Source organism: Salvelinus fontinalis, chromosome 13, assembly GCF_029448725.1.
Source record: "Salvelinus fontinalis isolate EN_2023a chromosome 13, ASM2944872v1, whole genome shotgun sequence".
In the NCBI taxonomy this organism is placed as follows: Eukaryota; Metazoa; Chordata; class Actinopteri; order Salmoniformes; family Salmonidae; genus Salvelinus; species Salvelinus fontinalis.
Genome location: NC_074677.1, coordinates 36,592,425 through 36,609,905, shown reverse-complemented (window position 1 = coordinate 36,609,905; position 17,481 = coordinate 36,592,425). Strand labels below are relative to the sequence as shown.

The window sequence follows — 17,481 nt, the reverse complement described above, 5'->3', positions numbered from 1 at the left end:
TTTTTTAGGTATTTTTCTTAAAACTGCATTGTTGGTTAAGGGCTTGTAAGTCAGCATTTCACTGTAAGGTCTACACCTGTTGTATTCAGCGCATGTGATTTTGATCCAGCAGAATCTCACTACTACACCCAGTCTATCAATTCTCCATAATAACATTAATACCTCCAATAGTAGGTCACTGCTATTATATTAACCAAATGATAAAATATTTAATACAGACAGAGAATCTGAGCATACTATAATTCTAACAGGTTGTACGTCCTCCAGTCACTGGAGGGCAACTATTTTCGCCAACAGTTCAACTGAGTATACTGACAGTTCATTTGTTAGTCTTCTACATATCTGCACATCAAATTCAGGAACGTAAACAACTGCTTCTGTGTGCCCACTCTGCATCCTTCGATCCCCCAAAAAAAGCATAAAAACTTCTACCAATGTAATTGTCAACCAGTTTCCCTATATCACTGACTTCTGACCAATACTCACTCTCAGTGTATTACATTACCCCTCATACACCAGTATGAGTCACTGTTTAGGCAGGACTTGTTGGACTTGGGCTTCAGATTTTATTTAAATATAGGTATCTCTTTATTTAGGTTGATGACATGACATTGAAACAATGACGTTGAATCAAACATACCATTTTATTATCAACTTGAAACAAGGTAAAAACATTTTTTTTAATCAAATATGAAATTCAACATAATTTCAACCACCCAATTGAATATAGGATGAAAAACAGACATTGATTAAATAGTAAGAATATGCAAAAATGTCAACATCTAAATGAAAATGAAAATGTGACCTGGATCTGGTGTTGCATGTTCAAACGTATTTACAACACCACATTAAATTAATTTAGTTGCAATTTCCATGTAGATTCTACGTGAGATTTTTAACCATTCTGCGAGGAATATTCAACACAATTTCAACGTATAGATAGTTTTGCTGATTATGTTGAAATTAGATTGATGTAACAACCTGTTAGTCAGGTTAAGTCATTGTATTTAAGTTTAAGTTTTACCATAATTTCGATGTTTGCAATGCTGGTTGAATTTATATGAAAACAGTACTGGTTGATGACTTTTTGCAAATCCAGATGTTTCAAACATAGATTCAACGGCACAATACGTTGACAAATTATGTTGAAACAACGTTGATTCAACCAGATTGTGTCCAGTGGGTTATGAGTAACCTTAGAGTAAGCCCTGTTGGGCTGCAAACATTTTAATTCACATTAGAACACATATGCCATGAATTAGTTAACTGTGTTCAAAGACTTGGTTGGTCATACAACTATTAGCTGTAAAGACAATATTTTCATGATTACTAAACACATTACAGGCCACAGTATGGTAATCAAATTGTGTCAAAATACCAAATGTTTTCAGGGTATACAACAAATCTCCAAGACCATGAAATCCAACAGATACTGTTCTAGGGGCTGCTGATTGCTCTGTTGTTGGCCCACTTCATCATTAGGTAAGAGTTATATGAGGTTGGTTGAGGGCACTCTCCAGGATCTGAGTCTTACCCTCCGTGCTGCTTATCTGTTCTCATGTAACCTACCTTCGGGGTTAAGGATGTGGAAAATGACTGCATGTGACTTGTGTGTATACGCCTGCAACTCATTGCTCTACCCTATATTATTCTTATTATTATTCTGCTTAAAGAACTCTACATCTTATCTTGGCATTGAACTCAAAGAAAATACTTGATATTCACAGTTATGTTTGTTACATACAGAGCCTTCAGAAAGTGTTCATACCCATTGACTTATTCCACATTTTGTTGTGTTACAGCCTGAATTCAAAATTGATTAAATAGATTTTTTCTCTTAATGATCTACACAATACCACATAATACCACACAATACCACATAATGACAAAGTGAAAACATGTTTTTAGAATATTTTGCAAATTTATTGAAAATGAAATACATAAATATCTCATTTATTTAAGTATTCACACCTTTGGCTGCAATTACAGCTGTGAGTCTTTCTGGGTAAGTCTCGAAGAGGTTTGCACACCTGAATTAAAAAAATTCTTCAAGCTCTGTGAAGTTGGTTGTTTATTATTGCAAGACATCCGTCTTGCCATAGATTTTCAAGCCAATTTAAATCAGAACTATAACTAGACGACTCAAGAACATTCATAGTGAGTCCATGCACATTTTTACTCCTGAACCTATTTAGGCTTGCCATAACAAAGGGGATGAATACTTACTGACTCAAGACATTTCAGCTTTTCATTTTTAATTGATTTGTAAAAATTGAAAAAAACCTATTCCAGTTTGTCATTATGGGGTGTTGTGTGTAGGCCAGTGACACAAAATCTAAATGTAATATTCAGGCTGTAACAAAACAAAATATGGAACAAGTCAAGGGGTGTGAATACTTTCTGAAGACACTGTACTCTTAATGCAACAGTCATAAAGTTAATATGAAAATTATTTTCTTATTAGGAAGGACATTTATTGTACATTTGTGCATACCCTTGTGAGTTTGAAAGTGCTTAGAAAGTGCTAGGCCTAAAGCCATGGTCTCAGGCAGCTTTCAAGTTTGAACAGTGGATTCAGTCGGCTCATCATTTCCATGGTCACCCTGCTCAACGGTATTGGCAGCAGCCAGAGTGTCTGCCTCAGCCTCAGATGCTGAGTCTTCGTCAGAAAGGTCTGCGTCTGAGAGGATCCCGCAGCCTGTGTGGCACAGCTGGCGCTCCAGGTTGGTGATGCGCCGCTTCAGCCGCTGCTGTGTGGCCGTGTACTCGCTGAGCAGGCGGGCGAAGCGCGTCTGCAGGGTGTCCAGAGAGGACTCCAGCCTCTCCACCTTCTCCTCAGTGTCCTCTCCACCCAGTCTGCCAGCCTCTGCATTCTCATCCAGGAGGCCCTCCTTCATAAGGATCTCCTTCCCCCTCTCCTCCAGCACCTTCTTAGCATCAGGGTACTCGGTCACTGCTTCCATCAGGTCGTCCTTAGAGAGGCAGAAGAGGTCAGAATAGCCGATGCTGCGGATATTGGCCGTCCTGCGGTTTCCCATTTTGCTTCCCTGGATGTTGAGGATACTTATCTCCCCAAAGCAGCTGCCGGCGGTGAGGAGGGCGTACTGTGTGACCCCGTCATTTGCCACCACTGCCAGCTTCCCCTCTTTGATGATGTACATCTCCTTCCCTATGTCCCCTTTGCGGCAGATGTAGTCCCCTGGGCTATAGACCTGTGGCCGGAGTTTCAGCACCAGCTCCACCAACAATCCAGCCTCACAGTCCTGAAAGATACGCACTTTCTTCAGGGTCTCCAGGTGCACATTGATGGCGATCTCAGCCCGCAATTTGTTAGGCAAGTTCTTCAATACCTCCTGCTCATCCACTGCTTTCTTATTAGTCCAGAGGTAGTCAAACCACTTAATGACGCGTGCTTCCAGCTCCTTGCTGACCCGGCGGAAGTGCATGTAGTGTTTGATGGCATCAATACGGGCCTGAAACTCTGCACGTGTGGCATTCATGTTGGAAATCATGGAGCCAACATTACCCACAATCGTGGCAAAGATCAGCACCCCAACTAGGAAGTCAAAGACCACAAAAAGATACTCCTCATCCCGTACAGGTGCAGGCATCTCTCCAATAGTGGTGAGGGTGAGGGTGGACCAGTACAGGCAGTAGACATAGCCCCGGGTTAGGGAGCCATACTCAGGGTTGGAGATGTTGGGGTACACCCAGGTATCAGAGCCAAACCCTAGAGATTTGGAAATAGCAAAGTAGATGCAGGCGTTCCAGTGGATGATGACCAGGATGTAGAGCACCAAGTTGCAGATGCGGAAGATGTTGGGGTAGTTTGTGCGTGTCTCAGTGCGGTCAAAGAACTCAAACATGCGTGGGAAGCGCAGCAGGCGATTGAATCTGAGCTCTGGGGTGTGGATTCCTGTGGATATGTAGGCCAGATCAGTGGGTAGGATGGACACGACATCCAGCTTGAACTGAAATGTGCGGACGTAGCTGTCTCTCAGCTTGGAGAGGTCCTTCACCAGCAGACCCTGCTCCAGAAACCCTGTGGTATAAAGAAGGTGTTGCCATTAGCACGAAAATATCTACCCAGGTTATCAATCATCTCTCACATCTCTTTGTTTGGATCAGTAAATAATAAATACAGCTATACATAATGTAACAAAAGTGTGTTTAGTCTCAAGCTAGGACCTGGTTTAAGGGTGTATATGATGGTGATGTACCTGTGCGGAGTCGGACACATGTGTCCAAGATGTACAAAGCGTCTGAAAGGTAGTCCAGCACCAACCAGCAGATGTAATTGCTTGTCTGCAGTTTGTCAAAGCATGCCCTACACAAAGAAGAGAAAAAGAGAATACTTAACTCCAGCATCAAACTTCCATCTATCAGTCCAACATTATATTGTTTCATTTTACTGATGAATTAACATCCCCTCTGGTGTTGTGCTATGTGTGGACTGTAGGACCAAACAGAAAATGCCTGTGTTCTCAACTACCTAGCCACAATGAGGATCCAGTTGTATAGCACAGCTATAGCAATAACAAACAGCCAACGGTAGTACATGTCGTCTGATGGGGACACAACGAACACACCCCATTTTTTCCTGAGAAATGAAAGAGAATGGTTCATGTCAAATCAGGTTACACAGCCTTTTTTGTTTCTGCAGGTAGACATGGGTGGATCTGATCTTCAAGGGCCATGTGTCTGAAAGACTAACCACTGAATATATATCAGCTTTAATAATGACTACATTATTATGATGAGGCTGTAGACTGTATCAAATGGGGTCCATTTAAGGTAGTAAACCAGACGATGGATTTTTATTAAACTGAAGTAGATACATGTTACATTGTAATTCAGAACAGTTTATAGCATATTTAGAGAATCATCACAGAGACAGACATACCTAAATCTCCCTTTGGTATTGTTGCCATTGGCATCAGGCTGCGTATTGCTGATGCGACTAGGGGCAGTCCTGAGCTCAGGGCCACGGAAGCGTTCCAAGAAAGAGTCTGGCCGCTCCTCCTCCTCTACAAGGCTCCTGTGTGCCCACTCCCTCAGAATCACCACCAAATTCACTAATCTGAGCGAGAGAGAGAAAGAGAGAGAGAGAGAAAGAGAGCGAGAGAGAGGGAAGGGAGAGACAGCTATTCAGAGATACCGGTAAAGCGTAGCAGAGTTTGTATAAAATAACTGTATTAAGCAGAGTAAATTGGGACAGATTAGCATATGGGTGAGGCAATTTCAACATCACACTATCTATCAGTTGTGAGCTTTGGAAACTACCATTGCTGAGGTACCAGAATTCACCTAGACAGAGCTCCCCGTCCTTGAAAAGAGTTCCTTGAGTTGTTTCCACCATCGAGAGCGGCCACCCGTGCCAGCTCTGAGGATGTGTCATCATTATCATGATCACATTCTGATGGCACTCTAGGAGAAGAGAAGACAGAGGCAGACGCAGAAAAGATGCACTCTTGAGCAGGGGTAGGTATACATTTGGATGCACAAACAATGACCATTTGAGTCTCTGATTAGCAGTTGAAAAAGGGAGGCAGGGTCAAATACTGTACATGGTGGTACATTGTGTAAAACAGGAAGAGTTGTATATAAGCATAAAGGATGCATGCAGCAAAGAAATATAATTCTAGAACTAGAACCCTATGCAGGCCTCTCTGTATAACCCACCTGCTGAGAGTACTCTCAGCTCTCTCCCTCTCTGGCTCCTCCTCCACAGTGGTCTTCACTGAGAGACGATGGGGGGACAAGTCTCTGTCGGCCACCTGGCCTGTCATCTTCAGCTGAAATGAGCTTTCAATTCATACAGAGAAACAGTAAGAGTCTTTCCATTCCATCTGATTTGATACGCCCAAAAACTGACCACTACTTGACCATAATTATGAGCTTTTCATACAGTATGTAACTAACATCTTGTTACGTGCCTCCTAACGGAGGGAGGTGCAGGAATCAGGAGCAGGAGAGCGAGGAATTCCCAGTGGCAAAATAGTTTAATGAGCAGTCCAAAACACAACTACAACATGGGACTGAAACACGCCCAAACGAGGTTGCCACACACACAGGGAAATAAAGCGCATACACACGGGGGAGAAACCTCTACTCCTAAACTCAATACCTAACGGCACAACTGCCGTGAGAAAAGAAACCCCATGGTGCAGACACGCACCCCTAAATAACGTAACCACAGAAAACAATCCCGCACAAAGACTAGCAGGCAGCGGAGGTAAATATACCCACCGAAATCAGCTAACCAGACACAGTTGTAAACAATACAGACAGACACAAACGAAAAGTAAAAATGGATCGGTGGCAGCTAGTAGGCTAGCGACAACGACCGCCGAGCACCACCCGAACAGGGAGAGGAACCACCTTCGGTGGAAGTCGTGACACATCTGCATGGCACCATGGTATTTAGTCATATAATCATTAAATGTGGCTGGTGTTTTGCCATGGTCAGGGCCGGATTAATGCAGGGGCTTACCGGGGCTGAAGCCCCTGGGCCCAGCCCCTTGGGGGGCCCAAGAGGAGGAAAAATGTTTTTAATAAAATCATACACTGAGTACAGTTGTGGACAAAAGTTTTGAGAATGACACAAATATTAATTTTCACAAAGTCTGCTGCCTCAGTGTCTTTAGATATTTTTGTCAGATGTTACTATGGAATACTGAAGTATAATTACAAGCATTTCACAAAGGCTTTTATTGACAATTACATGAAGTTGATGCAAAGAGTCAATATTTGCAGTGTTGACCCTTCTTTTTCGAGACCTCTGCAATCCACCCTGGCATGCTGTCAATTAACTTCTGGGCCACATCCTAACTGATGGCAGCCCATTCTTGCATAATCAATGCATGGAGTTTGTCAGAATTGTGGGTTGTTTGTTTGTCCACCCGCCTCTTGAGGATTGACCACAAGTTCTCAATGGGATTGAGGTCTGGGGAGTTTCCTGGCCATGGACCAAAAATATCGATGTTTTGTTCCCTGAGCCACTTAGTTATCACTTTTGCCTTATGGCAAGGTGCTCCATCATGCTGGAAAAGGCATTGTTTGTCACCAAACTGTTCCTGTATGGTTGGGAGAAGTTGCTCTCGGAGGATGTGTTGGTACCATTCTTTATTCAAAATTGTGAGTAAGCCCACTCCCTTGGCTGAGAAGCAACCCTATACATGAATTGTCTCAGGATGCTTTACTGTTTGCATGACACAGGACTGATGGTAGCGCTCACCTTGTCTTCTCCGGACAAGCTTTTTTCCAGATGCACCAAACAATCAGAAAGGGGGTTCATCAGAGAATATGACTTTACCCCAGTCTTCAGCAATCCAATCCCTGTACCTTTTGCAGAATATTAGTCTGTGCCTGAGGTTTCCCTGGAGAGAAGTGGCTTCTTTGCTGCCTTTCTTGACACCAGGCCATCCTCCAAAAGTCTTTGTCTCACTGTGTGTGCAGATGCACTCACACCTGCCTGCTGCCATTCCTGAGCAAGCTCTGTACTGGTGGTGCCGCGATCCCGCAGCTGAATCAATTTTAGGAGACGGTCCTGGCGCTTGCTGGACTTTCTTGGGCGCCATGAAGCCTTCTTCACAACAATTGAACCACTCTCCTTGAAGTTCTTGATTATCCGATAAATGGTTGATTTAGGTGCAATCTTACTGGCAGCAATATCCTTGCCTGTGAAGCCCTTTTTGTGCAAAGCAATGATAACGGCACGTGTTTCCTTGCAGGTAACCATGGATGACAGAGGAAGAACAATGGTTCCAAGCACCACCCTCCTTTTGAAGCTTCCAGTCTGTTATTCGAACTCAATCAGCATGGCAGAGTGATCTCCAGCCTTGTACTCGTCAACACTCACACCTATGTTAATGAGAGAATCACTGAGATGACGTCAACTGGTCCTTTTGTGGCAGGGCTGAAATGCAGTGGAAATGTTTTTGGGGGATTCAGTTAATTTGCATGGCAAAGAGGGACTTTGCAATTAATTGCAATTCATCTGATCACTCTTCATAACATTCTGGAGTATATGCAAATTGCCATCATACAAATTTAGGCAGCAGACTTTGTGAAAATTAATATTTGTGTCATTATCAAAACCTTTGGCCACGACTGTACAAAACATTAAGGAAAACATTTCCATGACATAGACTGACCAGGTGAATCTAGATGAAAGCTATGATGCCTTATTGATGTCACTTGTTAAATCCACTTCAATCAGTGTAGATGATGGTGAGGAGACAGGTTCATGTCACGTTCGTTGTAATAATGGTCGGACCAAGGCGCAGCGTATGTTGAGTTCCACATGATTTTAATGAAAGTGAAACTAAGCAACAACAAAAACAAATAAACAATAAACTTACAACGAACCGTGACTATAGAGATGCTATGTGCACTAACTCAAAACACATACATTCAAACAATATCCCATAACCCACAGGTGGAAAAATGCCACTTAAGTATGATCCCCAATTAGAGACAACGATTACCAGCTGTCTCTAATTGGGAATCCTACCCAAACCCCAACATAGAAAATAAACCTAGAACCCCACATAGAAATAATAAACTAGACTAAAACCTCTAGTCACACCCTGACCTACTCTACCATAGAAAATACAGGCTTTCTATGGTCAGGACGTGACAGTTAAAGAAGGACTTTTAAGCCTTGAGACAATTGAGACATGGATTGTGCCATTCAGAGGGGGAAGGGCCAAGACAAAATATTTAAGTGCCTTTGAACGGGGTATGGTAGTAGGTGCGAGGCACACAGGTTTGTGTCAAGAACTGCAACACTGCAGGATTTTTCACGCTCAACAGTTTCCCGTATTTATCAAGAATGGTCTACCACCCAAAGGACATCCAAACAACTTGACACAACTGTGGGAAGCATTTGGAGTAAACACGGGCCAGCCTGCCTGTGGAACGCTTTCGACACCTTGTAGAGTCCATGCCCCGACAAATTGAGGCTGTTCTGAGGGCAAAGGAAGGGGGGTGCAACTCAATACTAGAAAGTTTCCTTAAAGTGGAATTGACAGCATTTTAGCAACATGAAATCTTATTCAAATCTGATTATATACACCCACAGGAAGAATATGACTATTTTTTTTGACAATTTCTGACAAGCGAGCACTTTGATATGGTCATTTTCAAGTTTTCAAAAATTCTTAAAATGGTTGGGAATTACATATACTAAGGCATTTGTGAAAATGCTATAGCAATATACAGTGGGAAAGTGGCAGTGCGTTTCGACAATTAATAGACACTGCAGTAAATAAAATCGAACAAAAAAAATATGTCTCATCCAGGACCAGAGTCTATGCAGACCTTAGCCAATCAGAGTTACAATAGGCCTTTATGCAAACAAGCCATTTGTCACACGAGCCTGCCATCATTCATTTGAATTGGACTGTGTGTGTTTACAAGCAGTAGCACCAGCGCGTCTTTAGATCATTAGAATGCATTTGGCAAAAGCCAAAAAATACACCTGAATGGATTTCTGCAAATATGTAAATACCTCGGGAGTCTTCTTACATTTGGGAACTTTACAGTCCTATTGATCACACAACCATGAAAAGGTAGGCTGTATTTCCCTATACATCAACAAGATCACCATCTAAAGCTAGCCAGAGTAAGCTGAGCTAAAATCTAACGAAGGAGCATTAGATAAACCCTCTCAAACTTTTTCAGCTACTTGGCCGTAAGTAGCCTGCTCGTCCTTCTGCAGCTTGCCTGCCAATGCATGCTTGTCCCAACCAAGCACCCAAGCTAACTGGCTAAAGTTGGATCGCTTGCTAGCTAGCTACCTCCAGACACAGATAAGAACACACCTCACTCTGACCAGTTTACTCGCCCTAGCAGAGCTGGTTAGGCTGTTTACATGCTCTCTAGCGCGTTCGTGACTAACATACTTTTTTTGCTGACGTTTACTGACACCTGTCATATTCAGCGGGTGTTGCGTGTTCGTAATTTCATCAGTTATTCTGCGCTCTAGCACATTCAGGCGAGGGTGCTCTGAAATCATAGTAGATAGCCAGAGTGAATTTGCGAACGCAAGAGATATGCTAACTGGATAACAGTCGTTCAAGTTCAGCATAGCTAGCTAGCTAGCTAGCTAGCAAAGCGATTCACATTTCTTGCTAGCTAACCAAATGACACCTGCATATCTGGCTGTGTAGCCACCGAAAAACAATATGAGGGAAAAGTCAGTCAGTCACTAACTCCTCCAATGACATGACATCCTCCTAGCAACTCGCTATCTAGCTAACGTTAGGCTCTGTGTTTTTAGCTATCTACATAAATAGATGCGCTAGCCTATTAGCCACGTTATAACTGACTTGTGATCATTTCCCTTGCTAGTTTGATTGTATTGACATTCCTAGCCTCAGTTGCAGTCGTCCGTTTTTGTCAGAAATATTTAGTCATTTAAACTGAAACAGTGCATACCGAATGGAGGCAGCAAACAATGTACCAGGCCAGCTGTGATTTACGTGATAGCAATATTTTTTGGACTACCAAGAAATGCATTGGTGAATTATATTAATCATGCATTGAACTGCATCCATCTATTCTGCCAACAAAGCCTGGAATGTTAAGTCAAATATAACCTATTTTTAAAACCTCCTTTAAAGTTAGTTTTGTAGCATAAACTGGGAATTTGATATTTTTGACTGATTGTCTGATTTTTGACTGATTGTCTGTTTTGATTCATATCTGCAAAGTAGTTAAAACGCTATCAGTTTGACCTTAATGTTTTGTACACTCAATGTACAAAACATTAAAGCAGTATAAACAGCATACACTCAATGTACAAAACATTAAATCAGTATAAACAGTATACACTGAGCATGGACTCTACAAGGTTTTGAAAGCGTTCCACGGGGATGCTGGCCCATGTTGACTCCAGTGCTTCCTACAGTTGTCAAGTAGCCTGGATGTCCTTTGGGTGGTGGACCATTCTTGATACACACGGGAAACTGTTGAGTTGAAAAACAAAGCAGCGTTGCTGTTCTTGACACACTCAAACCAGGTCGCCTGGCACCTACTATCATACCCCGTTCAAAGACACTTAAATATTTTGTCTTGCCCATTCACCCTATGAATGACACACATACACAAATCAATGTCTCAATTTTCTCAAGGCTTAAAAATCCTTCTTTAACCTGTCTCCTCCCGTTCATCTACACTGATTGAAGTGGATTTAACAAGTTACATATATAAGGGATCATAGCTTTCACCTGGATTCACCTGGTCAGTCTACGTCATGGACAGAGTTCTTAATGTTTTGTACACTCAGCATATATTATACAGTTTACACAGTGTATATATATATACACTGCTCAAAAAAATAAAGGGAACACTTAAACAACACAATGTAACTCCAAGTCAATCACACTTCTGTGAAATCAAACTGTCCACTTAGGAAGCAACACTGATTGACAATAAATTTCACATGATGTTGTGCAAATGGAATAGACAAAAGGTGGAAATTATAGGCAATTAGCAAGACACCCCCCAAAACAGGAGTGATTCTGCAGGTGGTGACCACAGACCACTTCTCAGTTCCTATGCTTCCTGGCTGATGTTTTGGTCACTTTTGAATGCTGGCGGTGCTCTCACTCTAGTGGTAGCATGAGACGGAGTCTACAACCCACACAAGTGGCTCAGGTAGTGCAGCTCATCCAGGATGGCACATCAATGCGAACTGTGGCAAAAAGGTTTGCTGTGTCTGTCAGCGTAGTGTCCAGAGCATGGAGGCGCTACCAGGAGACAGGCCAGTACATCAGGAGACGTGGAAGAGGCCGTAGGAGGGCAACAACCCAGCAGCAGGACCGCTACCTCCGCCTTTGTGCAAGGAGGTGCACTGCCAGAGCCCTGCAAAATGACCTCCAGCAGGCCACAAATGTGCACGTGTCTGCTCAAACGGTCAGAAACAGACTCCATGAGGGTGGTATGAGGGCCCGACGTCCACAGGTGGGTGTTGTGCTTACAGCCCAGCACCGTGCAGGACATTTGGCATTTGCCAGAGAACACCAAGATTGGCAAATTCGCCACTGGCGCCCTGTGCTCTTCACAGATGAAAGCAGGTTCACACTGAGCACATGTGACAGACGTGACAGAGTCTGGAGACGCCGTGGAGAACGTTCTGCTGCCTGCAACATCCTCCAGCATGACCGGTTTGGCGGTGGGTCAGTAATGTTGTGTGGTGGCATTTCTTTGTGGGGCCGCACAGCCCTCCATGTGCTCGCCAGAGGTAGCCTGACTGCCATTAGGTGCCGAGATGAGATCCTCAGACCCCTTGTGAGACCATATGCTGACTCATGCACATTTGTGGCCTGCTGGAGGTCATTTTGCAGGGCTCTGGCAGTGCACCTCCTTGCACAAAGGCGGAGGTAGCAGTCCCGCTGCTGGGTTGTTGCCATCCTACGGCCTCCTCCACGTCTCCTGATGTACTGGCCTGTCTCCTGGTAGCGCCTCCATGCTCTGGACACTACGCTGACAGACACAGCAAACCTTTTTGCCACAGCTCGCATTGATGTGCCATCCTGGATGAACTGCACTACCTGAGCCACTTGTGTGGGTTGTAGACTCCGTCTCATGCTACCACTAGAGTGAGAGCACCGCCAGCATTCAAAAGTGACCAAAACATCAGCCAGGAAGCATAGGAACTGAGAAGTGGTCTGTGGTCACCACCTGCAGAATCACTCCTGTTTTGGGGGGTGTCTTGCTAATTGCCTATAATTTCCACCTTTTGTCTATTCCATTTGCACAACAGCATGTGAAATATATTGTCAATCAGTGTTGCTTCCTAAGTGGACAGTTTGATTTCACAGAAGTGTGATTGACTTGGAGTTACATTGTGTTGTTTAAGTGTTCCCTTTATTTTTTTGAGCAGTGTGTATATATATACTGCAACCGCCAACCACAGGAGGATTCAGGAGACCGCTCTCAATGAGTGTACAGTAGACAGCCTGCTGCGGTCAGCTGCTGCTCTGCTAATCCTCAGATGGGGGAGGAGAGGAGGTAGGGGCCCACGTGGGTAACTGGGGGGCCCTGTCTTGGTTAATAAAACATTTAAAAATGAACTACATAATAAATAAATGTGACTGGTCAATTGTATGAGTCAGGGGCTGGCCCAAGCCCATAGTGGGCGCAAGAGGCAGAAAAAAACAACAACAAAAAACTATTCCGTTACTGTTTTTATTATTTTTTATCCAACCACAGGCGCCCACTCTCAATGTTCAAAATACACCAGAGAGCATCTTTTGACACAGAGGACCAATAGTAATAAAAAAAATACCTGTGGATTACATTTTATCACAAGCTCATACAGGTAATAACCAAATAAAGGAAATACCAACATAAAGTGTCTTAAAATGGTGTTGGGCCACCACGAGCTGCCAGAACAGCTTCAATGCGCCTTGGCATAGATTCTACAAGTGGACCTAAATCATGCCAGGAAAATATACCCCACACCATAACATAAACGTTGTATCCCGCATTTACTAAAGTGTTTCCTTTATTTTGTGTGTTACAGGTTTACTACTGTCGGGAAGGCGACAATTTGGGCAGCTTGGACACCAAATATACAGCTTGTTGCGTTGTCGCCGTAGACATACACTACCGGTCAAAAGTTTTAGAACACCTACTCATTCAAGGGTTTTCCTTAAGTTTGACTATTTTCTACATTGTCGAATAATAGTGAAGACATCAAAACTATGAAGTAACACATATGGAATCATGTAGTAACCAAACAAGTGTTAAACAAATCAAAATATATTTTATATTTGAGATTCTTCAAGTAGCCACCCTTTGCCTTGATGACAACTTTGCACACGCTTGGCATTTTCTCAACCAACTTCATGAGGTAGTCACCTGGAATGCATTTCAATTAACAGGTGTGCCTTCTTAAAAGTTAATTTGTGGAATTTCTTTCCTTCTTAAAGTGTTTGAGTCAATCAGTTATCCTGTGACAAGGTAGGGGGGTATACAGAAGATCCATATATGTCCATATTATGGCAGGAACAGCTCAAATAAGCAAAGAGAAATGACAGTGCCAAAATAGTCATCATAAAATATATTTGTTTAACACTTTTTTGGTTACTACATGCTTCCATATGTGTTATTTCATAGTTCTACCATGTAGAAAATAGAAAAAATAAAGAAAAAGCCTTGAATGAGTAGGTGTTCTAAAACTTTTGACCGGTAGTGTATAATCCATAGAAGGGCTTCAGAACCTCTCACCCTGGAAATTATAGTGTCAAACTCATGGATACACTAGCAATGGCTGCCAGTCCTGACTTGTTTGGGAACTGCCATCTATGGATTATATTTCTATGGTTGGTTGCGGCTGTCTGTTTGCCTTTTGCCATTAAAAAATAGAATCGCAGGATAAACTTAGTTTGGAAAGCAAATGCCTACTGCTGAAAAGAGAAGACTGATCTGTCTGTAGAACCAATATAAAGAAAACAAAGCCCCGGGGCCTAGGATTTCTTAATCCGGCCCTGGCCATGTTTCAGGGGTGTACTGTATGTGGAAGATAAGTGCTATAGTCATGGTTTGGTACAGATGTAGGATCTTAATTTGAGCCAGTCTCCTACAGCAGGAAAATAATCCTTCAGCAACAGGAAATGTTAATTATTAGTCTATGCGGATTATACTTAATGGACATTTTTGTAGGGGTTGGTACATTTTTCATAAGGGAAAATAAAGTCTGAAATGGAAATGACAAACTTCAGAAGCCTTTTAAAACCTAAAATACACTACAATTTTCACATTTCCTGCATTGTCCTGCAAAAGGTTGATCAAATTAAGATCCTACATCTGTAACTCTCTCTTCAGTGTTTAGGGAGTGTGTGACAGATAGAGCAGAGGGACAGAAGACGACTGGGACTGCCAGCCACATTCCCTCATCTGGGGCCTCCGAAACAGGCTGTGGTCGCCGTGGTGACTATTTTGGCATCCACAGCAACCAGGGTTGTCAGCCAATACTACCTCCTGCTCCTCTCACCCGTCAGGGGTTGGAAAAATATGTATAGTCTACTATAAAGGGTGTATGTTGACGGTATATGAGGATAAACATTGTTTGAGAGCAATGATACGGTATGGTGACAATGTATGATCCTTCTAACACCACTGTACTGTGTGAAATATGGTCTCTATGTTGTAGGCTTCTGAGTAAACATCCTAGCCACAACCTACTTTTTTTCTGAGAAAGAGAAATGTGGTAGCCTAAACCATATTGAGCACATAATCCTTTACTGTTTCACTAATTACAGATTGCAGTGGCATAACTATCTGTCTGATCTGGTAGAATTTCACTAAACAAAGATTTACAAACCTACCACACTGAGACAGAGCTTGAGAGGATCTGCACAGAACAATGGGAGAAACTCTCCAAATACAGGTGTGCCAAGCTTGTAGCGTCATACCCAAGAAGACTCGAGGCTGTAATTGCTGCCAAAGGTGCTTCAACAAAGTACTGAGTAAAGGGTCTGAATAGTTATGTAAATGTGATATTTTAATAATTTGGGGTAGAAATTAGCAAAAATTTCAGAAAACCTGCTTTTGCTTTTCCATAATGGGGTATTGTGTGTAGATTGAAGAGCAAAATTTTTTTTTTAATCAACTTTAGAATAAAGCTGTAACCTAACAAAATTTGGAAAACGTCAAGGGGTCTGAACACTTTCCGAAGGCACTGTATATATAAGTTTGGAGATTTGTATGACATATTTGAATAATATAATGTTGGAATTAAACAATCAAGGCCTTCAAACACCTATTGGACAATAATTCAAAAAATTAAATGTATTTTTATAGTGTCTGACAGAGTTGACAAATCCAGTTAGTGAGCATTTTATGAATAAAATAAAAATAAATAGGTTGCTCCTTTACATGCTGTGATAGCTGATACTTAGTCTATCAAAATATATATTTAACTTTTTTGTTAATATATATATTTCTTTTAAGTGAGATGGCCCCGTCTTTCAAGAATCCTGAGCTCTAAAATAGCAACATTTTCTCTCAGCCTCATGGCAAAATTTGTAAATTAGAATAAGATTAGCTATACAACTGCACATTTTTCTCTCTGGCCTTTGCTCGGAACTTATGGGGGCCTTGTGAAACTGTGCTATGCCACTGACCTACCTCTAAATTGTCATTACGTTCTGACACGTGGAAGCACTGAAAGTATTGAGAAGGGTGGTGTTAGGGCCATGACTGGCTCATGGAAGTTGAAGCAGACAAATGATGATGGTGTTTAGACAACTGTTTCCAATGTTTTACTAATTGGTGGATCATTAGGGGAAACAGTCAGCCTGAGGCACAGTACTCTGCTCAGTGAGCCAATCTAACTGCTCCCACAGGACCAAGCTCTCCACATCATAGCTGACAACAGGTGCGTTTCATCACTTGAGGCAGCGAAGGTAGTGACTGTCTATATGCCCAGTGTATCATGTGTGTCTCATGACTGTGACTAAGTTGCTACATTAACATAGTGATAAATGCAGGCAACAAGTGTCTGTTGGCCATATGTAATTTCCTATGGCAATGGGAAAGTGCCACATGCTACATAAGAACACAGACCAAAATAACAAAAATAACAATGAATGCTATAAACACATAGTATAAACACATAGTACAGTGCCGTTTCGCTAAAAGATAAATGTTTTTAGGGAGGTGGTCACTCACCAGCTTGTTTCTATACCCTGCTTGCATCCAATCACTCCAGTAAAATTCTTATGGCCATTTCAAAGACAACCAGAGCTCCTTTCCAGCTATTGTTTCCATTGCGGAGAAGATGGAACTGCAGGAGCATGCATTACTGAAGGAGCACCAAGCCAACACATTTCATACCTCTTCCTTGCTTCGTCAACATGTCACGTCCTCTAATTGTGTCAGGTTTTTGAAGTGGTTCTTCTTTCTTCCCCTGGGGTCTCCTCCTTTCTTCACTTGTGGAAAGCATAGGCACTGCTTGTCAACATGTCTAAGGCAACAGGACTTCCAATAGACTGACTGTAGGCAGAGCAGGATGGGTGAAGGGGAAGAGAGAAAAAGAGGGCGGGGACGTGGAGAGCTTTCAGGGGTAAAAAGGAGTGCTTAGCCTCTCTGTCTTAATGAGAAGAACAAGCACCAAGAGAGTAAAGTCCGATCAGCAAGTCACATCAAGTGGGTGACAGACACTTCGTCCCCCATGTAGAGAATTGACTCTGGTTAGCTTCTGTCCTGTTAATTCAGTAACTAATGAACACTAACATAGAAAAAAAAGTAGACACTCCCCAATGTAGCATTCAGTGCCTGTAAATCCAGATAATGAAGCCCATGAGAGCCAAAGCAGTCTGTCATCTCATCTTGTCTTTCACCCTCATAGAGCTCTCTGACAGACTGTGGCAGACAGTCTCCACTTAGTAAACAGTATGCGACAGAGAGGACTTAGAAAGCCTGAGGGGGCTTGTGGTTTAGAGCAGTCTCAGCATCTGTTCAGGA

The 17,481-nt window shown here is 42.5% G+C and overlaps 1 protein-coding gene across 1 annotated transcript; it reads right to left on the bottom strand.

The window, feature by feature from the left end:
- Positions 1–721: 721 nt before the first annotated feature.
- On the bottom strand, positions 722–5,801 carry LOC129867795 (cyclic nucleotide-gated cation channel-like). Its single transcript, XM_055941296.1, has 6 exons — positions 5,683–5,801; positions 5,308–5,427; positions 4,904–5,080; positions 4,493–4,600; positions 4,221–4,327; positions 722–4,042 (listed from the first exon to the last, which is right to left on the bottom strand). Exons 1-6 carry the CDS (start codon positions 5,787–5,789, stop codon positions 2,556–2,558), a joined length of 2,106 nt encoding a protein of 701 aa, XP_055797271.1. The 5' UTR covers positions 5,790–5,801; the 3' UTR covers positions 722–2,555.
- Between the last annotated feature and the right edge of the window lie 11,680 nt (positions 5,802–17,481).